Source organism: Mercurialis annua, linkage group LG1-X (genome assembly GCF_937616625.2).
Source record: "Mercurialis annua linkage group LG1-X, ddMerAnnu1.2, whole genome shotgun sequence".
NCBI classification, from domain to species: domain Eukaryota; kingdom Viridiplantae; phylum Streptophyta; class Magnoliopsida; order Malpighiales; family Euphorbiaceae; genus Mercurialis; species Mercurialis annua.
The window spans coordinates 49448179-49471454 of NC_065570.1; the positions used below are offsets into that span (position 1 = coordinate 49448179).

General features: G+C 31.0%; 3 protein-coding genes across 3 annotated transcripts; 2 read left to right on the forward strand and 1 right to left on the reverse strand.

Moving 5' to 3' along the window:
• Positions 1–478: 478 nt before the first annotated feature.
• Positions 479–2316, forward strand: LOC126678195 (uncharacterized). Its single transcript, XM_050373097.2, has 2 exons — positions 479–618; positions 1417–2316. The coding sequence occupies exons 1-2, from the start codon at positions 583–585 to the stop codon at positions 2212–2214; spliced, it is 834 nt and encodes a 277-aa protein (XP_050229054.1). The 5' UTR covers positions 479–582; the 3' UTR covers positions 2215–2316.
• A 10266-nt stretch (positions 2317–12582) lies between these two features.
• Positions 12583–13372, forward strand: LOC126654622 (RING-H2 finger protein ATL16-like). The gene has a single exon (XM_050348547.2). The coding sequence runs from the start codon at positions 12732–12734 to the stop codon at positions 13284–13286; it is 555 nt and encodes a 184-aa protein (XP_050204504.1). The 5' UTR covers positions 12583–12731; the 3' UTR covers positions 13287–13372.
• A 652-nt stretch (positions 13373–14024) lies between these two features.
• LOC126654629 (60S ribosomal protein L23A) lies at positions 14025–15914 on the reverse strand. Its single transcript, XM_050348560.2, has 4 exons — positions 15837–15914; positions 15712–15745; positions 14846–15203; positions 14025–14326 (listed from the first exon to the last, which is right to left on the reverse strand). The coding sequence occupies exons 2-4, from the start codon at positions 15722–15724 to the stop codon at positions 14242–14244; spliced, it is 456 nt and encodes a 151-aa protein (XP_050204517.1). The 5' UTR covers positions 15725–15745; positions 15837–15914; the 3' UTR covers positions 14025–14241.
• Between the last annotated feature and the right edge of the window lie 7362 nt (positions 15915–23276).

The following is a 23276-nucleotide window of genomic DNA, read 5'->3' on the forward strand; positions in this document are numbered from 1 at the left end:
ATGAATTTTGAGACTGAAATGACCCTTCTATCATTAATTTTTCGAACAAAGGGTCAACGCGACCCCTAAACTTGTGACACGGGGTCATCTAACCCAATTTATATTTTTTTGACAAACTAATTCCAAAATTCTTCATTTTTGGGTCAAATAACCCACAATTGTATTTCTAAAATGCATAAAATACAAATCGGAGGTGGGGGATGCAAAAAAAGTAATTAGATACTTTTCTAATTGTTGCAATATAATTATTTTAAATCTATTTTTTGAAATAAAAATATAAATTATGGGGTTATTTGACTCAAAAATGAAGAGTTTTGGGGTTAATTGCTCAAAAAAGTATAAATTGGATTAGATGACTCCGTGTTACAAGTTTAGGGGCGCGTTGACCCTTTGTTCTTAATTTTTCTATAAAACTCTTGGAAATAAAAAATAAAGAAACATTAGCTTTTAGCCATCCCTTTCTTTTGTCATTATGTGTACTTCATTCTTCTATAAATGACTCAGTAGTCACCTTTCTTCCACTCCCCTTAGTGCCTTGATTTCTTCTTTTTCTTGCCTCTCATTTTTCTTTTGCTATCTAAAATGGAAGAATTGGGTTATTTATGGAGTTATCAAGAGGTGGGTTCTTCTTATTCTTTAATCTTTTCTTTCTTCTTCTGGGTATTTTTTGCATTTAGGTCCTTCATTATCATGTTTTTATCCACATTTAAATATTTGTTACTCATATAAAATGAGTCATTAGATATAATTATGGGTTTCTTTCAATTCATATGTTTGTTCAAACATTCTTCTTGATAATTTTATTTATCAATTTCATAAAGTTAAAAGCATTTTTTTTCTTGCAATTCTAATTCTGTCATAGAGAATTTGTTTGGTTGAAAAAAGGTCCTTGAATTTAATTTTAGCTTTGTTCTTTGCTTTGGAAAATATAAACCATTTTTGTCCTGCTAGGAATAGAACATGCTTTTCTTGAAATTTGAGAGTACAAATTGTCTTTATTGATGCAACCTTATACTTTTTTTTCATATCATAAGACTAAACCCAACCTAAATGTCAATTTTAGTTTATTTTAGTCATATTATCTCCTTCATTATTAAAAATTATCAAGAACCGTCCTCCAAACATGGTCTAGTAGTAGTTATATTTTAATTCAATACGAAAACTTTAAATTCGATACTAGAATTTTAAATTCGATACTAGAACTTTAAATTCGAATTCTCAAATTCTTCCCATCTTAATAAATACAATAAAAATTCTGAAAATCACCTTTCATGTTGCATGGAAATTTATCGAGTCTTACATTTTAGCTTTTCTTTTTCTATTTCCCGAAACGCTTATGAAATTCTAAAACTTACATTTACATTCTTGTAAAATAATTATTTTGAGGCTAATTTTTATTTACTTTTGAATTGGCAGGGAATTGATGAAATGAAGCAGAAGCTTTTATACACAACAATTGAATTAGAGACATTAAAAGTAGAAGCAACTGAAGAAATGAGAAAACACAAAGAAGATGTCAAACAATTAATTGATCTCTTGAAAAATGCATACAAAGAAAGAGACGAAGCTAAAGATCAGTTACAGAAGCTTCTCAACAAGCTACTGCCGGAATCATCTCCGATTCTTCCTCCGCCGCAATCGGAAAGTCCTCCCGTATTTCCGATGAAGGCAAATTCAAGTATAACGGAGTCCAACAGTTCGTCTGCTACGTATAATCACCATTCTGTCGATTCCATGTTCGACGGAGTTGCTTCGCCGGATTTCTCAAGCATAAACATGGCGGATTCTAGTAAAACGTACGTTCAAGAATCGTATAATCTTGCTGATGCAGCCATTGATAATCTTGTTAAGGGAAAACTGCTGCCGGAGAAAGGAAAACTGTTGCAAGCGGTTACGGAGGCCGGTCCTCTTCTTCAGACGCTTCTTGTTGCAGGGCCGCTTCCGCGGTGGAGAAATCCTCCGCCGCTGCAGACTTTTAGAATTCCGCCGGTTTCGATAAAAAGTTGTGAAAATGCTAAAATGAGTACGACGAATAAAAGATCGTTAAATTCTGCGTCTTATAGTGAAATGTACCGCGGATCTTCGCAGATGTGCTCGGCTGCGGTGTTTAATTTTAGCAATGGTGCTTCTGGTTCAGGTTTAGGAAACGGTTGGTCGTTGAATTCCGGTGGTATTAATCAAGTTCCGGCAGGCAAAAGACAAAGATTCCACTGAGTTATTTTTTTCCTTCTATTTTTGCTGATCTATATTTTTGTATAAAATATTCTAATTTCAATGGCTTTTTTTTGGTGTAAATGAAAAATTCTATTTTCGGAATTTGAATGAAATATATATAGTAGTTAGATTACATTTCTTGCTACATTTTTATTAGCAAGAATTTAAATTTTGTTGTAGTCTGAAATGCCTAATAAGTAATAACACATCCGTCACTTAGAAAATCGCCCTTTATGCATCTTCTCTCTCTATAGAATTTTTTAATCCGGACTACCGTCACTATTGAGCCTAGCCTTTGATCATTTTTTGTTAATTTAAAGAGAAAAGAGTCATCCAGACCCCTAACGTTTGCATGTTGGACCAACTGGTCTTCTAACGTCTGAAAGGTTCAAACGGGCCCCAAATCTCATGAAAAACAGACCACCAAGCCCCTTAACTTAACTCTGTTTCGTTCAGCCCCTAACGTCGTGTACAAATCCAACGTGGCTTCTACTTTTACCATTGGGGTTTAATTACGTGGCATTTATTATACCACCTACCCATCTTCTTCCTATAATAACAAATTGCAACCCCTAAAACATAAAAATTGAATTCGTAAAATTCCTAACTACATTCAAAATTGAAGATACATTGGTTGTAAATCATCATGCCAACATCTTTGTATTCTTCAGCAAGGATTCGGCAAAGAAATAGCGATATGGAGTACATCTCTAAAAGTCGAGTTCGATTTTCTAGATGCTTAGAATCTCGTATTGTTCCTTTGTACACTGCTTGGACCGGAAAAACCCTGGACGGAGGTTTTATGGCTGCGTAAATTATAAGGTAAGGTCTTTTTTAGTGTTAGTTTGGTTTTGGCTAGTTGGAATTTGACAAGTTTTTGACTATAGCTGAATTGCAAAACCTGTAATTTGTTTCTTGATTAGATTAGGGGCTGTAATTTTTTTAAATGGCACGATGAGGAAATGACTGAGAGAGCAAAGTATGTGATTAACAATCTCATAGCTGAAAAAGAACTGAGCATGGATAGAAGGTGTAGCGGAAGATTCAATTATGGTAAAGATATTGACAATTTATGGCAGGAATTCAAGCTTGTGCAGAAAGCAGAGGAGAAAAAATGATGAACTACTTGATGCTAGAAAGAAAATGAAAATTGCATGTGCTATAGCTGCAATGTCCTGGGTGGTTTTTATTATGTATTTTTTAGGTTAAATAGGTTGTTTTCTCTTTGAATCATAATGCAAAACTCAACTATGTATCAATTTGGAAGATGAATGTCCTATAAATTTGTATTATTTATGCAATGCCCTGTTATGTCCTATAATATAATGCAAAATTGTACAATGCCTTGTAATGCAAACATTATAATGTTGTGATTTATGTATGTCCTATAATGTAATGCAAAATTGAACAATCAATGAAATTGAATGATTTTATGCGATGCTATGTTATGCAATCCTTGCCCTGTTTCGTAATACCATGTTCTGCATTCAATAATTAACTGAGAGCACAAATTGATGCACAACACTGCCATTCATTAACCAGTAATACCATTCATTAACAATGCATTCTTTTCATCAGCAAGTTCCTAAGTAACTTCCAATTAGCAGATTTCAAAGCCATCATAAGAGGTTCTTGAGGAACTTACAAAAAGATTCCTAATTGGCAGAGTTTATAGCCATACAAGCTCCTAAGGAACTTACAAAAAATTAACCTAGCAGGCAGAGTTCAAAGCCATAATAAGTTCCTAAGGAACTACAAAAATAATACCAAAAATTAACATATAATTTCAGCTTGTAACTGCAACATCATTGTTGCTTTTCCCTTTCTTCTTTGCATGAGCTTCTTTGGTCAGTTGTTTGCAAGTGACAACAAATGCACCTTTCCATTTAAGACCTCCTATTGGCTTAAATGGTAAGTTTTCAAAACCATGATCTCCATTAAACACTAATTTACGGCCCATTGCGATGTCTTTGTTATCAAGGAAGAACTTCATACTTGATGGACTTCATTCATTGAACCAAGTTCTGGCCTGATTCTTCTTCCCAGCTTTTATATTCATCATTTGAAGTCTAATGTCCTCAAGCATGTTGATAATTGGTTTGAATATGGCATCCTTGATCCAAGAGTCAAAGCACTTTATAATATTATTATCTACAACCATTGACTTACACCTAATATGCTCGATACTAGTTGTTTGGGGGATACCGTACCAAGTCCTCTACAACTTCTTTGCTGATTTCTCCCATCTTGTTTATCTGATTAAGAAACTCTTACTCATAGCTACTCCATGCACAAATCTAGAATTGTTTTTGAAACTGACCTCCTCTCCATTTTCTTGACCAATTGCCCAAATGCATATGTCTTGCACACCACCTATGTTCACCACTTGGAAGAAGTTCTTTGACAATTTTAATAAGTCCCTACAACAGACACACTAACTGTCAGACATGATAATTGTTTTAATTTAATGAACTCCTAATTTACTTATTAACAAATACTAACCTTTTACATATCAGATATTAGGGCAATTTCTGCTCCATCACCAAGGTCAAGTTCTTGAACCAACTTTTGTAAAAACCATCTCCAGTTTGTTGTGTTTTCACTATCTATAACACTCCAGGCTATTAAGTACATCCAATCATCAGTATCCTTCCCAATTGCTGCCAGCAGTAGTCCCTTGCATGGACTCTTCAAGAAGCATCCATCAAGCCCAATAAAAGGTTTGCATCCAACCTTCCAGTCTTGCTTACATGCTGCAAAGCATATAAACATACGCCTGAAGAGTCCTTTTCCATCTTTCAAGTTGTTCTTGCAAAGTTATATATTTGTTGTGGCCCTAGGGTTTGACCCTTTTAGGGTTGCTGCATAAGCTTCCAAGCATTGGAACTTGTTAATATAGCGTCCATCTAATTCTTGTTTAACCAATCTCTTAGCCTTCTTGCACATGATATATGAAACCTTGACTTTTAGTTGTGGCTCAATAAGGTTCATAAGCTCCTTAACACTAGTCTCATGATTTTTGCAGATTAATGGTCTGAAGTGGTTTACTAGAAAGACAACTGTCACTATTTGATATTTTCCTTCAAGTCTTGCTTACATGCTGCAAAGCATATGAACATACACTTGAAGACTCTTTTTCCATCTTTCAAGATGTTCTTGCAAAGTTATATATCTGCTATGGTCCCAGGGTTTGACCCTTTTAGGGTTGTTGCATAAGCTTCCAAGCATTGATTCTTAAAGGAACTATCGCATTTATGCTCTAGCTGCAGGTTTTTAACTAGCAAACCTAGGTTTTTTCCATCCTTTGACATGAACATTAGGAAGTCATAATTCTGACTTATGACACACTTAGCTCTGATACGGCATGGTTCATTGAAGTTTAGTTTTAACCTTCTACCCACAAACACTGTATACTTACCTAAGGCTTCCCTTGCCTTTTTTGCATCTACAAAAGTCATGCCTAACTAAAAAATTGAAGTACCTTCTAGTTCATTGTAATGAATAGTCTTTGATTCAAGGTCACTATCATTGTCCCTATGACATTCTGATTCACGTTCCCCTGAATATGTACTCCCACTAGAATAAGTATTATCCTCTTCATTAACCTTTTCCTCACTGCCCCCAACACTAACCTCTTCATTAACCTCTTCCCCACTGACCCCAACACTAACCTTTACATTAACCTATTCTCTACTACCCCCAACACTATTCTCTTCTACATTATCCTCTTTTACAATGTTTAGTCTTTGTACTGCTATGGGGATGGGTGTATTTACAAAAATAGGCTCATCTGGATTTTGACTAGCATAAATACATGTCTCATTCTTCCAAGAAACATTGTTAATGTAATTCAATATTCTCCTAATTGAGTCATCATTGACCACTAATATCAGGCCATTACTCAAATCTCTTTCAGGTTGTAAAAAGAAAATATTATGCCTAGAAACATAGCCCAGATCCATTATGTATTTATCTTTAATTTGCCTAACATTTAGATAATTTGAGTCAAGCCAAAACTTGGTCTCTATATCACCATTCATATAATTTAATATAGGGTCAACTGCCCAAGTTCCACCAAAGTTGAAATGCACATCAATTACTTCACTCATGCTGCAAAAAAACTAATTTTAAAAACAAAAGGATCACTTAGCAGCAAGCATGGACCACTTACACACACACACACACACACACACACACACACACACACACACACACACACACACACACACACACACACACACACACACACACACACATATATATATATATATATATATATATATATATATATATATATATATAAAAAAAAATTGCATACATCACAGCTAGCATGGACCACTAAACTCATAATTACATTCATCTCAGCAAGATAAACACATACATTGATACACAAATTGACAAAATGCATAACACATATGCATAATTGTGTCCCTTGATCGTCAAACGACATCAACATATTTCAAATGCACACCAATTTAATTAACAAGATAAGCATGTGAACTTGAACTGAACAACAAACAGCTTTCGTACATGACCAAAATCTGTCACATGTATAAGTTAATGGGCATGTTTGTCAGTTTTGCATGATGTTAGGGGTCTGGATGAACCTTTCGTGACGTTAAGGGCTCAACTGATCCAACTTGCAAACATTAGAGGCCTGAATGACCCTATTCTCTAATTTAAACAGTATCTGTCTTTTGGCTTAAAGTGTATATACGATCTTTAACTTTTGATAAAATAATTTTTATATCTCTAAACTCTAATTTGGTTTACTCTGATCCTTAAATTTATAATATCCGAATAAATAAACCCTTTTTCTAACCGAAAAATAAATGAATTTAATATGAAGGACTAATTAGCACCAATTTTGTAAGTTCAAAGATCGGGTCGCACCGAGTTAAAACTTAGAGATATAAATATTCTTTTTTGAAAGGTTAATGGTGTATATGTATCTTTGCAAGGGTGTATTTGCGTCTTTATAATTTAATTATAAATTAATATCATTTCAAAATATAATGAGTAATTTATTTTAGAGTAAATTACTTTGAAACCCACACATAAATTATAATTTACACTTTATCCTTCTTGTTTTAAAATCAATCGGTATGGTCCTCCATTTTTGTTGTTATTAATTATTTAGTCAATTCGTCCATTTTTACTGTAAGTCAACTAAGTTAAAGGACTTAACTTAAAAAAATTCAATTTCATTTCGTCCTTAAATATATTTTTAGCACAAATAAAAATAAAAATTCTAAATTTATGAAATACATTGGCTTAATAAATTTAATTTATTTAATTTGTAATCTCACTTTTAAATTTCTTTTATTTTAATTTAAATTTTTTTACTTCATTTTATTTTTAATGCTAAAAACTTAAAACGAAAAAAAAGGTTAATGCACCCCCTGAACTTGAGACACAGGGTCATTTAACCCAATTTTAACTTGTTTGAGCAATTAACCCCAAAACTCTTCATTTTTGGGTCAGATAACCCAATAATTGTATTTTAAAAACGCGTAAAATACAAATCGGAGGTGAGGAATGCAAAATAAAAATTAAAAAGTTTCCTAATTGTTGCGATAAAATTATCCTAAACTTATTTTATGCAATAAAAAAATAAATTATGGGGTTATTTGACCTAAAAATGAAGAGTTTTGAGGTTAGTTGCTCAAACAAGTTAAAACTGGATTAAATGACCTTATGTCACAAGTTCAAGGGGCGAGTTGACCCTTTGTTCAAATTAAAACTAAAGGAATAGTTTTTTCAAGAGATTAAAATATTAATAAATATTAAAATTGAATTGTAAACTAATTTCATAATAATATAATTTCTATTTAAACATTATTAAAAATATAAGTTCATGGATCAAATTCAAATATAGTTATTTTAATTTTATCCTTTGACTAAGTTGTTAACATAAAAATGGACGGAATGTCTAAAACTGTTGGGGAAATTAAAATGGAGGACTATATCTTCTAATTTTTAAATTTAGGTGACGAAAATGTAAATTATGGCATATGTGGGATTTCAGAGTAATTTGATATTAGTTTAATTATTGAAATATAATAAATAATTAATTATTTACAATATATTGAATAATTAATTATTTACAAAATGAAATTTTTAATTACGAATGATATATTTAGGATTAGATCCGACCTACTTGTTGGATTGAATTAGTTGAAACTGAAAGTCCAATTAGATATTAAATTTGTAAATAAGAATGAAGTTGGACTTTTTTTTTTGTCAAAATGTAGTAATATTGATAAATTAATACAGTACATCCTACCGTCGAAGTACATCATATATTAAAATATTAAAAATAAAAAAAATTGAAACCCTATATCAATCTATAAAAAAAACAAAAAACAAAGAAATTTAAAGATACAAATTTAACAGGTGACTAAAAACAGGATGAATTTCAGTGTAAAGAATTCCCTGGCACCAATCATACCCCATAACTTTTATTAACCATTTGTTCCGCTGCTAAGATACTTCGAATAATAAAAAGAAAGTTTTGAATCTTCAAAAACGTGAAGTGGAAACTTGAACAAACACTAAAAAATCTTGAACGAACCAAAGTTATACAGAAACCACGAACAAAACACACAAAACACACCAAAACTCCAAAGAACGAAGCAATTTATTCAAACAAACAACAAAACGTTGAAAAAAAACGAGTTAAGAGACAATGATATCCGGTTAAAAGCCGAAGATCACCGTCCCCTGCGCTCAAAATTGAAAAAAAAATCGGATTTTCTCTCTGGAATATGGTTTCTCTCTCTAGGATAAGTTGCATCGCTTCACGGCTCAAATTCTATACGAAATGGAATTGGACTAGTTTACAAATTTAATCAAGGGACATGATAAAGTTAATTTTTTTATATTTTAAATTATATTTAGTATAAACTCGAACAACATCTAAACCACTCTGATTCAACTCGAATAAATTTCAATTTGATAGAAAATTAAAAATAATTATTAAAAAGAGGCTTAATTGCTTTTAAAATCTTAAACTTTGGCGTGTTTTGCAATTTTAACACGAAGTTCAATTTTAACAATTTAATATAAAAATACCATATTTTAATTTTTTGCAATTTCAAACACCGAGCAAATTTTTGTCAAAAAAATAATAATATGGACATATGAATAAACATTGTTTTGGCATCCACATCATCATATTTTTGACCAAAAATCGCTCGGCGTTGAAAATTGCAAAATTTGAAAGTTGGTGTCCAATATTGTCAAAATAAAAAGTTCGTGTTAAAATTGCAACACACTAAAGTTCATGATTCTTTAAACAATTAAGCCTTAAAAAGACTATAATATATGATTTATTTATTTTTTTATTATGGAATTCAACTAATTATAATAATATATATTTAAATTTATAATTATAAAAAGTAAATACATGAAAAAATTAAGCATATAAAATACTCGTTTAGATTTAATTTGAAAATATTTAATCAATTTTTGAATACTTTACTAGTCCTATCCGCCAATAATAGTACTCCTATCTATAAAGTGAGATCACCTGTAAGTGTAAAATGCTAAATTAAAAGTTATGCATTTATATAAAATAAATTTATTATTTGTACGATTTTTTGCTCCAAGTTTGAAATTGTTATAAAATTAATTTTGATTTTACTGAAAAAATGCATTCTTATGTTATGGACATGAAAAACAAATCTCTATTGTATGGGGACCTAAAGGTATTGAATCTTTATCGGTCACTAATTTTGGAGCGTGTAATCACGCCTTGACGGATGTCTAAAAAACACTCAATTAACGAAATAATAGAAATCAAAGGACCAGTAAAATCAAAATTGAAGAAAAGGAACTAGATATCAAAAAAATCGAAAAGTATATGGTGTAGGAGAATTTGCAAAAGTTCTAAAACTCGTTTGAGTAAGATTTGTCAATTGTTATCGTATCTTCTTTAACATTTCGTTCAAATTTTTTGATGACATAGACTTAAATATTCTCCAAGACTTTTTTAGAATCGTTGTGATTTAAAGGATTCAATTTTGTCTTCTAAAGTCCGTTTGCTATTCTCTAATTTCGGTTGAAATTTATTGATATGTCCAAAAAATCATCTAAAAAATGAGACAATATTATAGGATTACCTGCTTCTTAAATAACAGGTCCTATTGAAAAAACTTCTGCCTCAAGAGTTTTTTTTGCCTCGCACTGCTCCACAATTTGTTGCACCGTCTGTCTTTTAAAAGTTGTTGTTCCCTAATTTTACGAGTTTTTGGAGCCATTTTCAGTCCTATTAGACATGCCAAAGGATTATCTCCGTTATTATTAAAAAAAGGCCTATTTGCCTTATTATCGACGTGCCAAAGATTAGACCTCAATTATGATTTCGGTTGCCGAATCGAGCAATTGTAAGGATTTAATACGTTGTTACCATAATTGGATGGTCCATTGATGGTCAAATAAGCTCTTGTGGATGACTGTTTTTACAGTATCATTATTATTTTTTAGACTGACTCACTCAGCTTGTTGAGGAGTCACATATTTTTGTAATTCTGACAATGAAAATTCTATCAATGAAGATTAGCCTTTGTTAAAAAAAAAGAAATTAAAATAGACAGATTTGCACTTTGTTAAATTCTAAATAATTGAAGTTTTTCTCTCTTGGACAATTTGTTGATTTTACACATGGATCATTCAATTATTGAGTATAAAAAGATACTCTCTCTCTAAAATATTTGCTCTTCCTTCTCTCTAAAAGAAAAGTTCTTCATTTGTTCATCCTTTTAAGGGTGGAAGAAGATGATTTCTCCGGCATTAGCCGGAAAATTATTTTCTTTCCGCCCATAATACTATTTACTATAGATCTACTATGTCCTTCTTTAATTGAATAAAGTCTTTGGTTATGAAGTTTTTTGAGTCTTGATTTGTATTTTTCATATTTGAATAAGTCTAAAGGTTTTTAGTGTTTGTAGATGCTAGATCTATCAAGGTTTTTGATGGGTTTTCGAATTTGAGATCCGATTCTTTAAGATCTAAAATATATGTGGGGTGTCTTTTAGATCTATACAAGTTTTTGAAGATCTTAAAAAATTGGGGTTTTTAGATCTTTCAAAATTCTTGTAGATCTATATTCGGAGAGTTTGAAAACCCATGTAAACTATTGTAGATCTAAAATTAGGGAGGTTTGTTGGGTTATCTTTGATAAGAGTTCATTGAAAATGAAGATCGGAATGCTAAGCTCAACCGGATAGAGCGGTTTCAAAAGCAAATCGGAAGAAGAACTATCCAAGTACTCCGTCTACGAGAAACATAGTTTCATCGTTGTTAAGTTTATGCGGAAATATAGTCACGGATAATTTCTCACTTTTGATTATTTATTGCTTATCCGGAATTGTTACTTAGCTTCTAATTGTTCAATTTTGAAAGATCATATTGTGGGTTGTGATATGACTTTCATATTTTGTACTTGAATCTTCTTAATGAATTTCTATCGTTTGGAAAAAAAAAAAATTTGTTGATTTTCTGATCGTTGCTTCCTCATTTATTGGTCTTTCATCTTCAGAAAATCGGCATATGTGCCAACTTCCACGTTCCATTCCCTTTCAGCCACTCTTAGGAGACCTACTTTCATAAACCTTCTGATTTCAATTTTCTTGTATTCTATTTGGACTAAAATTATTTTTTAGACTTTTGGACTAGTAGACTTCTAAACTTTTGAACTTTTCTTGTTTTGATGTAAATACATGTATAACTTTTAGGATGTTAACCTTTAATCTCAATTTTCAAAACATTACAAAACAAATCCTAAACATTTTCATTTTTGCATTTTGTAGTCTCAATCAATTTCCCGACAATTTTATTGTCTTTCTTAAACTACATAGTGAAAAAAGTAAAAGTTTAGTATCTTATTTGTAACGTTTTTAAAATATTGGAATTTAATGTACTATTATATGTATTTAATATGATTGCCACTTATGCAAAAATTTGTCGGACAACAGTTTGGGCTATAAAATGAAAAGGCTAGTATTTAATTTGTGACGTTTTGAACATTAAGATTAGATTGTTACAAGTTAAAACGTTAGAATTTTTTTGCCAATATCCTTAATTTTTGTTCATGTCTACGTAAAACAAACCGAACAAATAGTAAATTTTAATCAGCTAAACCAAACTTGGATATGTGCTTGGTTCTTCTTTTATCTCCTAAAAATATAATTTAATTTTTAATTTTATTAAATTAAAACTAATCAAACCAAACTAAACTATGCTCAGCTCTTAGTTTAGTTTGAGAATAAGCAGGCAAATGTTTTTACTCTAGTATTTTTATATGAGGACTTTGATTTAAGGTATGCCAGTAAGTAGTATGGGAACTGATCATCCAATAAGGTTTCCTCAATCTTATCAACGACAAATATGTTTATTCTAATATAATCTTTCTATACCTTGATTTAATCGTTCTCACTGCTTCCTACCATAACAAGAAATTCAATTACTTTTCAAGCCTTTCAGAAATGTAATCTTGTCATTGCACTCATCATACCATGCCTCCAACTCCAAGTCCAACACCTGATCGCTATTCAGCATGGAATCCGTATGTGATCGGTCCGATTATCGTTGTCTGCTCTTTCATTCTCTTGTTCGGTTACTGCAAATTCCTCAACAGGATTTGTTGTGCGCCACTGAGTACTCTAAGTTCAGCCAGACATCCGGTCCAGATGAGGCGTATTAATGAGAGTAACTTCCAGGATCCGTCGTTGGAGTATCACAGCAATGGACTCGAATCTAATATCATGCACTCGCTCCCAATATCTCAGTTCAAGAATAAGAAAGATGCAGAACATAAAGAAAGCGACAACGAATGCGCAGTTTGTTTGGGAGAATTCGAAGAAGGTGAATGGCTGAAACATCTGCCAAATTGTGTTCATGTCTTTCACATTGCGTGCATCGACACTTGGTTTCAGACGCACTCGAATTGCCCACTCTGTAGAACTCAGGTTTATGACCCAAGTCTTGAATCTTATATTTCTATGAATACATTACTAGAGACTCTACGGAGAGAAGACTTTTTACATGGAGGAGACAGCATTACTAGGTAATAAGGTCTGCAATTTTCGCAATCCTGTGCTTAGAGCAGAAGAAACAAGAACTTAGGTGGAGATATTATTTAGGTTTGTTGAGCATTAATGCGCTGCAAAAAAAATGCAAATTTCAATAAAAGTTGATAAAGCTAATGCACTATAGATAGTATATCATCAATCCAGTCTAACCTGTAAATTGGAAAACAGTATACAAAAATATATTTTGGGATCAAAACAATTATTTTTACAGATTCAGGTGGTTGCGAAGAAACTTTACAACATTTCAAACCTGCAATATGCAGAAAGTCGACTGGTAATAACCAATATGACTCGTAAATCCTCTTAAATGCAATCAACTATGTTGACCTTCCCTAGTATACTTTTTTTGATTCAGTTTTGGCCATTTTAATGCGACTACCTGTAAGAACTCTGATTGCAATAGATTTTCACATAAATGGGATCATTTGTTTTCAGATTTTAAATAATTGGTAGTACTAATGGATGACTGACCATTTATGCTAACACTGCCCATCTTTCCTACTTCAGACCGAGAGCAGCAGACAGACTGCGCATTTCACAGCAAAAACTTCTAATTTACATCCTCATCAAGAAATTGCACACTTTGTTGATGACAAGTACAGATGCTCTATCAAAGACAAGTCCGCAAAAACAATTTCAAAAATACAGTAATAATATATTAAACAACCTTCAAACAGAAGATTCATCAAGACATCAGCTAAAATGCCACAGCATAAATAGGTGAAGTAATGCATAATTCGAAACTAAATTGAAATTTCAAGCCTACAAAATCTCAAATAATATCTTAGAAAAAATGTGATAACCAAGATAGAGATACTGCAAGATTACAAGTTTGGAGTATTTAGAAAGTCTCCGTTTGATATCACAGTAAAGTACCTTACTCTGGAACAGAACAAAATGATAAAAACTAGAGCAAAAACACAAGCCAACTAATTTAGATGATTCCAATTTTGTTTGCCACATCCAAGGCATCATAGTCTGGTGTCAACCTCACATATGCTTTCTTTGTACCATCAGGCCTAAAAAATACAAAAGAAATGTATCAGGAGTAGTTTCTATGCACATTCTACTACAAATTAACCGGAACATAATAGTAGTAGAGCATCAATATGCATTGTTCATAATAGGAACACAAACAATAAGTTGTGTAATGTATTTTATGAAATAAATGTATCCACCATTACTATTATCTTAAACATGATCAAGGCAAGCATTTTAACCAAAATAACATCATGAAAATGTTCTCCATAAGAGAAAATCAATTAATTAACGCCTACTTGTTCCAAGCTCATAATAATAAAGGGGAAATAATACTCTAATTTGTCCTAATGATATAGTAGGCCTACTACAATGGATGCAAAAAACATAAGAGCAACAAATTACTTATCTGTCAACAATTCAGATTACATTCCTGGGTTACCAAAAGGGGGTAAAGGATACAAAACGTTATTAACAAGTCTATCAAAATCAGACTATGCAAATAGTTCATAGTTAATGAGGTTAAATAAAGTTGATAGGTAGTTTACATAAACATGTACCTTATCAAAGTGTTCACTTTCTTGGCCTGGATATCGTACATCTTCTTCACTGCATCCTTGATCTTTTTCTTGTCAGCACGGAGATCAACAATGAATACCAAAGTGTTGTTGTCCTCAATTTTCTTCATCGCCGATTCAGTAGTGAGCGGGTACTTCAAGATCTGATAATGATCAAGCTTGTTCCTTGGTGGAGCACTGATACGAGGGTACTTGGGGTTCCTCTCCTTCTTTAATGTCCTTGGGCGATGGAATGTAACCTTGGTTCTGATTTTCAGGGATTTCTTCTTAAAGGCTGGTCCCGACTTCACTGCTTTTGCAGCCTTCACGGCCTGTGCTTTGGCATCAGGCTTCTTCGAATCTGTTAAGAAAATTGCAAACATATGCCAGAACAAAGCTTAAATCCAACAGTAAGAAGCTAACTATCATAAATGCTGAGATACATGCACAAATACAATATGCAAACCACAAACATAATCCCGGTCCCCAACATTTCACTTCATTGAATTATTTTACTGAAAAACTAGAACAACAAATATGAAGCATGCCCATTTTTTCCAGCGATTAATTTGCACTTATTTACATATTTCACTGGTGTTTGTTATCTTTTTCAAAAAATAATTTTTCAGAGGAACAACATTAGCTAAATCACAAAAATAAAACCACATGATTCTTCATCAATGACCGCAAAAACATGAACAGAAGCTTGTCTCATAAAATGCAAAGAAAAAAATTACTACATCAACAGATCCCTATCATTACAAGCTAAAATAAACTATAAGCCACCAATTTATTGAATCAATTATGTTTAATTCGTAACAAGAAATTAGGGTTTATCATCCACTGAGAAAAAGAAAACAAAAAATTACCTTTAGGTGCCATTGCTGATAATCACTTCAAACCCTAAAGAAAAAAAAAACAAACAAAACAAAAATGTCAATAATGTTCTGTGGTTAGAGTTACAGAAAATGAAAGTAATGGAGAGAAGAGAGACCTGTATGTGTGCGAGTGTGTGCAGCTAGAGGCGTGTCTAGGGTTTGAGGGAGAAGTTAAAGGGGAAATTAGGGTTTATAAAGAGATATTAGGTCAAATTACTTTCATACCCATTTCTTTTGTCCTTTTTACTACGCTAGCCGGGTCCTGTATTTGGATTGGACCAGATGACTATGGCCCGTGGGTGAAAATAAGCCCAAGATATAAGTGTTGTTAAGAGTTTCCATTAGGGCTGGCTATTTGGTACACGACATGAGACGAAATTAAACTTATTCGGATTGAGTTTATATAGATTTGAGTCATAAACGGGTTAAATAGCGGATTAAATTTGCCTAAACCGTTTAAGGCACGTAAAGATATATTTAAATATATTTATTAATAATAATAATTAATTAAATTGTTATTTGAAATATACACGTACAATACATATAATTATTACTTGTTCTATTAAGATTTATGATTATATTAAAGGTTTATTATTTAATATATTTTTTTAATTAAAAAATTTTGTATTAAATGGGTTAAACATGTATTTATAAACGTGATCTGTTATGACCTGTTTTAGTAAACACATTAGACAGCTCTAGATGTGTTAACCTGTTTATTAAAGAGTTAATTACAGAAAACACGAACATTAGGCATAATATTCAGATAAATACGATGCTAAGTTTCATTTTAGCTATTTACGTTTTCTTTTCTTTTTTTATTTTTATACTTTCTGTTGTTGATAATTACGATCCTTCCCTGCGACAACCACAGATTTGTATGGCATCATTCACTTCAATTTCTTTCTCAATTTCTTGATTCTCCTCCTTCGCTACGATGTCGTAATTCTCAATTTCGATTAAACGAGAAAAGAAATATGTAGGGTTTAATGGATTTGATTGATCATCGCTGTCACCGGATCATCGCCATCACCTAGGGTTTCCCACCCTCATCTCAACGCTATTTTCTTCCTCTCCTCCGTTCAATCGTTAACCAGACCTCCAATCCCCCGAGTCATCTGCCGCAGCTGCCGTTGACCCCGCACCGCCTCCAAATATTCCGTTGCGAACACCATTAGGTAAGTCTTTGAGTTGATATGGATAATCGTTTATTGTGTTTTCGGGTTGATCTCCACACAAAGCCAAGCACTTGCCATTAGATTGAATCATCTCAATCCTCTTGAAAGTCCACAATTAACTAGCATTCAAATTGGATTTACATGCTGCAATATTATTGGTTTTCAATTGTGGTAGTCACCATTTTTTACACCACCATATAGAAGTGGAGAAAAGTGACGAACGACGGTGGTCATGTAGTGTTGGTTCGATTTTTGGTGTTGCACAACCTGCACTCTATGTGTTTGAAGAAATGCTTATGAGAATTGTAATGTTTTTTGGTGTTGGGTAACCAATGATTTACATTGGGTAAATCTTTAGGTAACTTGTATTGTTATTTTGAATATATTATTAATAAAATCGTTAGTTAGCTGTTGTCGAATTATTTTGTTCCTAGTTAACGGATTAGTACACCAATAACTTTGGTTTTTAGTACACTGCTAGTTAACAAATGGTTAACTAATGGTTAATCAATAATTTTAGATTTAAAAAAAGACGATTTAGGTTTTATTTGACGGCTGCTATTGCGGTGATGAAGGCGGCGGGATTTGTAATAGAATTTTCAACTAGTTTAATGGTAATGGAAGTTTGAATTTGTAATAGTTTGTTTATTGGTTAACAAATGGTGTTAGTATACCGCTGGGTAACCAAAATTGTATTTCTGAGATTAAAAAATATATTTTTGAAAATAACAAAAGTCATTTTTGCAAAAAACAAATACAAATTGTATTTCTCAGAAACAAACTTTGAGATAGTATTTTTAGAATATTTTATCTTTTTTTGGTATTTATTTAATAAAGGCCTTTATTAAATGTGTCGAGTTTAGGGTTGACATTTTGTCACAATTACTTAAATGGGTCGTGTTCGAGCTAAAAAATCTGTGTATTTTTAAATGGGTACACAACACGTTTATAAAACGATGACACGTATTGCCAGCCCTAGTTCGCATGAAACTGAAGCTCCATTTGTTCCATCAAAAATATATCATGTAGTTCAAAATTATTTTGCACAACATTAAAAACGAAAACATGCATGGAAATGGACTCTGCAAAACGACTCTAAAATATAGAAACTGGAAAATGGAAAAAACGTATAAATAATAAATCTATAAGAATATAATTAAAAATAATAAGATCAATATATTTTAGAATTTATTAATAAGAAGATATATTTTTGTATAAATAAATTTGTATTACAATTAATAACATAAATCATTTTAATACAAGCCTAAATCTTCTTGTGTTTAAAACAAAGAAAAAAGTTTTGTTTGTGGATTGTGAGTATTGTGAATGATAAAGTTTGTTGAGCAATTGTTTATATTTGTTTTATTATTTATAGATAATTCTTAAGGATATTTTTTAAAAAAAATTACGGAAATACCAAATGAGGTAAAAATATACTTTTTACCACCTAAATAATTGTATTTCTAAACCACTAAATTAGTTAAACATAATTATAAGAGTATCAGAAAATGCATTCCGGCTTTATTTTCTAAATCAAACACGTTTTTTCCTCCATCAAACCTCCAACAATTTCCCCTCCTTCAACAACTTTTCTTCCTTGAACAACTTTTCTTCATTGTTAATATTATCAGCGTTGTTTACTCAAATTTCTATCTATGGAACTTTCAACAATATAAATTAAAAAATTAAAATTTTCGGGTGCTTTTACTGAATTTGAATTTTCAGATTTTAAATCTATTAACTAAGAGTTCTCTAAGTTTTATTAATGAATTGAATTATTTCACATTATGAAATTAATGGATTATGTCTTTAATAATTTAATTTATATTATATTATAAGTTTTATGTTTTTTGTTTCTCGTTTTACTATTACTTTTGATCAATGTCACCACAATTCGCTTTTTCCTTAGGGTACCACGAATTGAGACGTGCGTCCCAATTCGCGGTATCTGGAGTACCAAAAATGCTTTGGTACGCCTACTGGGATTACATCGAAAAAGTTCCATAAATTGTTGAAAAAGGAGAAAAAAGACTAAAAAAATATATTGTAGACGAAAAATGAAGAAGATGAACAGTATTAGAAAGGTGTATGACGTTTTAGTTGTTTAAAACAGTACAAATTTTTAGGATTTTGTGATCTAGGGCTTACGGGCTTAATAAATACATTTCTCATTTTTAAAGCATTTAATTAAGACTTAGACACCCACCTTATTCAAGAAAGCCAAACACGTTTGGTTCGGTTTTAAATTTAGACTCTAATGATTTATTTTTTTCGATGGAGGTTCTTAACGTTTCAAAAATATTTCACATCAGACCCTCCAAACCTAAAATACCACGTTATCCATTACTGGATGTCCAAATCATCGCCACCATGGTTTTTATAGTTAAAATATGGAAGCTTGGTCCTTTTGGATCAAGTAGAGTTTCATTAACATTGCATGGTTTCTTCAAACAATGGCTTATTTTGATACACACGAAGTTGGATTATAAAACCATAAGATAAACATGAAGAGTGTACCTGTACAACTTCAAGGGTAAAACATAACTTCCTATGATTGAGAAAGAGACATGAACGTGGGGGAAACTTCCACAAACGTGCATGGGAGATTTTGAAGTTTAATATGGAGACATGCACGCATAAAACAATTTTAGGATGAAATACAAAGTCATAGAACATGGAAAGTTAGAATTAATAGTATAAAGACAAAGAAGAACGTGAGAAAAGCTTTTACAACATGCATAAAGGACTATGAACGTGGGCATAAATTCCATGAACGTGGTTTGAAGTTTTTGTGGAGTTTAAACAGTTAAAGGCATACAAAACGTGGTTATTGGAGTTTCAAGAGGCTGGAAGCTGTATCAAGAAGGTATGAGGCAACCGCAAGCATGTCAATGAAGTTTCAACTGCTACTACACTTCTTATAAATAGAAGAGAATTTTCCTCATTTGTGACCTCACACACACTCAAACACTTGTATTTCTCAATATTCAATCCTATAACCATAATTATACATTTGAATTCAATTGTTTTTTCTTATTTCCAATTTAATATATTGTTAACATTCAATTCTCGTTTTACTTAGCATAATCTGGAATACTTGTTATAAGGTTAATCAAACCTCAACGACTTGTTAATAAGTCAAGATCACACACAAATTTAAATTTGCTTCTTGGTAATACCCTTTTTCAACCCACACTTGTTACGGTTTCTTGCTAAAATTACAATACAACTGACACATATTTAAAATATAATAAAACTGCATTAAAATCAATAAAGTTTATATTAGATTTACTTAAAGTCTACCTCGTTGAAACTGCATCAAAACTAGTATAAAATCATTGAGGCACATCATTAAATATAGGAAAAATAAGGTAAATATGCATGTATAAACAACAATAAAACTTTGAAATGATTAACAAACAATCATCTGATCAATGTTTTTATTCAACACATCATTATTTTTGCCATTGTTGTTAATTTTTAAAATTCCTTCGTCTTTATTACTAGAGTGGTCACTAATGAGAAGAAAAAAATTTTAAAAACAATTATGTAAAAAATGAGTAAATAGAAAAAATTATGAAAAATGAGTAAATGAATAAAAATTATAGAGAAATCAGATAAAAAAATAAACAAAAAGATTAATGAAAAAAAATAAAGTGAAAAAAATGAAAAAAATGAAAAAACAAACACAAACAAAAAGATGATGACAATAAAAGAAAAGGCCACATCCAAAAAATACCAAACCCTTGCAATTTTTTCCAGTTATAACCAAACCTTTCAAAATTTATAAATATAAACCGTTTTGTCAAATTATGTTTCTTTTACAGTCAAATTCAAATCAAATCGATTTTTTTGTCAACATGACAACCATATATATATAAGATTTAATCACTATAAAATATCAAACATTTGCATGTTATATCATAATAAAAGGTTTAATCACAATAAAAAAATCAAACCGATTAAAAAACGGCTATAAAAGAAACATAATTTGCCAAAACGGGTTATATTTGCAAATTTTAAAAGGTTTGTTCATAACTGACAAAAATCGCAAAGGTTTGGTGTTTTTTGAAGGTTTGACCAAAAGAAAATTAAAAGATAAAAAAGTGAAAGAATAAAATAAGTATAAAAAAGGGCAGAAATGTGAAAATTTAAAAGTGAAAGGCGTGTGTATATGGATTTGTTTTAGAAATATAAAATCTCATTAGACGAAATAAACCGACTATAAAGAGTTTTAGTTCTATTCATGATATTTGGACTAGACAATACAACAGCCTTACAGGGACTTTCTAATTACTAAGAGCCATCTAATAAACTCAAAAATACATAAATCTAATAAAAGACCTAGCTAAACGATATAAAAATTACACATCTAAATAATTACAAAAAGGTCATAAATCTATAATAAATCTCAAAAACTAAATTTTACATCTAGATAATTACAATAAAAAATATAAATTTATAATAAATTTAAAGGCTAAAATATGTTGTAACCATGTAAATTTGTAATATAGTATTCCTTCGGAGTATACTGAAGATGCCGAAAAAAAAAAACTGGAAATGCTGGAAATGTTGGAAAAAAACATTAAAAGTGAAAAATAAAAACAAAAAAAAGGCAATCTAAACTAAAAAGATCATTTATTTGCTAAAAGTTGAAAAGATTGGAGGTGCAAAATACATATAAGCTTATATGGTAAAAATGATTTGAACAAAGGGTTAACGCGCCCGCTAAACTTGTGATACGAGATCATCTAATCTAATATATGTTTTTTGAACAACTAACCGCAAAACTCTTCATTTGTAGGTCAAAATAATCCCATAATTGTATTTTTAAAACGCGTAAAATGCAAATCGAAGGCGAGGGATGCAAAAAAGTAATTAAATACGGCCCTAATTGTTGCGATATAACTACCCTAAATTTGTTTTTTGAAATAAAAATATAAATTATGAGGTTATTTGACCAAAAATAAAGAATTTTGGGGTTAATTGCTAAAAAGGTATAAATTAGGTTATATGGCCCTGTGTAACAAGTTCAGGAGGCGCGTTGATCTATTGTTTAAATTCATTTAGAGTGGTGCACGTGTAAACGATGAAAACAAATAAAAAGAGGGAAAGCAACTAAATTAGGTTAAGGAAAAAGTTTCGATAAAATAATATATTAAAAGAAGATATAATATGAAAAATTATCAGTTAAAAAGTTTCTCAAAATGATATAGTCCATGCACTTATTTTTAAAAATAAAGTATGTTAGATAAAAGAAATCAAATTTATCAACCATTTGCCAAAACAATATAAATAAAATCAAGATGGACGTTGTCACTTTATTGTATACCAACAATCATTATGAAAGAATTCTTTTTTACAAAGGTTACATACAAATAGAAAATGACTCCTCAATACTGACAAGTAAATCATTTTAAAATTAAATAATGAGACCTGCAAAAATAATCATTCATAAAGGCTTTTTTTTGCCATCAAATGAGCCACCCAATTAGAACTACGTTTTACAAATTGAAATCTAAATTTCAAAAATTAAAAAATTAGATCAATAATATTAGCTAAGACTACTCTAGTATTTTTATTATCAGTGTTGGAGAAATTTATTGCATTTATATGGATCTGGCAGTCTACTTCAAAAATTTGACGGCGATAATATGAAATCAACAACTCCTCTTTTATCGTTTCTAGTCCTAGTGCCTTTACCACTATTGGTTCTACAATGTCTAGAAACCATCGTGTCCCAGCTAATTTTCTTATAAAATCACGAACCAGAAAACCAACAGCCTCTAATCGAGAGTTCAAATTTATAGCGCCATCAAAATTAATTTAATAGAAACTTGTTAGTAGATATATATATATATATATATATATATATATATATATATATATATATATATATATACTATATATAAAAGCACGGATGGGGGGAGACATGCACATTTACCTAATAACCCTTTTAAATTTATAGCTAATTGATAACAAAATAAAGGTTTTTTAGTAATTTATTAATTAATTATAACATATTAACATTAACTATTCCTAATTTAACTAGAATATTAACTGAGTTAAATCCGGAACAAGTTGTTAATTTTGTTGTAAACTTTGTGCTTATCTATATTACAACACAAGATCATTAGCTAAGCAAGTTGCCAACTTAATTTAGAATTCAATTGACCAATGGCAATCCTAAATGGAATTCTCTCAGAGATGCCACCATAATTCAAATTCTTACTAAGAACTGATAACTCATTATTATTTGATGAACAAAGTTTTTGATTATGAGTCTCTTCCTCATAGTATCAAAATACTGTATATATTATGCTTCGGAAACGAACTCTGAATTATTTTTAGAAATTTTCACAAGGCATTTTTTGAAAA

What these genes read in the sequence shown, in the direction of transcription:
- LOC126654622 (XM_050348547.2), top strand. Translation starts at nt 12,732, where the DNA reads ATGCCTCCAACTCCAAGTCCAACACCTGATCGCTATTCAGCATGGAAT.
- LOC126678195 (XM_050373097.2), top strand. Translation starts at nt 583, where the DNA reads ATGGAAGAATTGGGTTATTTATGGAGTTATCAAGAG. An exon ending in ATTTATGGAGTTATCAAGAG is followed by an intron (nt 619 to 1,416) that starts GTGGGTTCTTCT and finishes TTGAATTGGCAG; the next exon opens with GGAATTGATGAAATGAAGCA.
- LOC126654629 (XM_050348560.2), bottom strand. An exon ending in AAAGTGAACACTTTGATAAG is followed by an intron (nt 14,327 to 14,845) that starts GTACATGTTTAT and finishes TGTATTTTTTAG; the next exon opens with GCCTGATGGTACAAAGAAAG.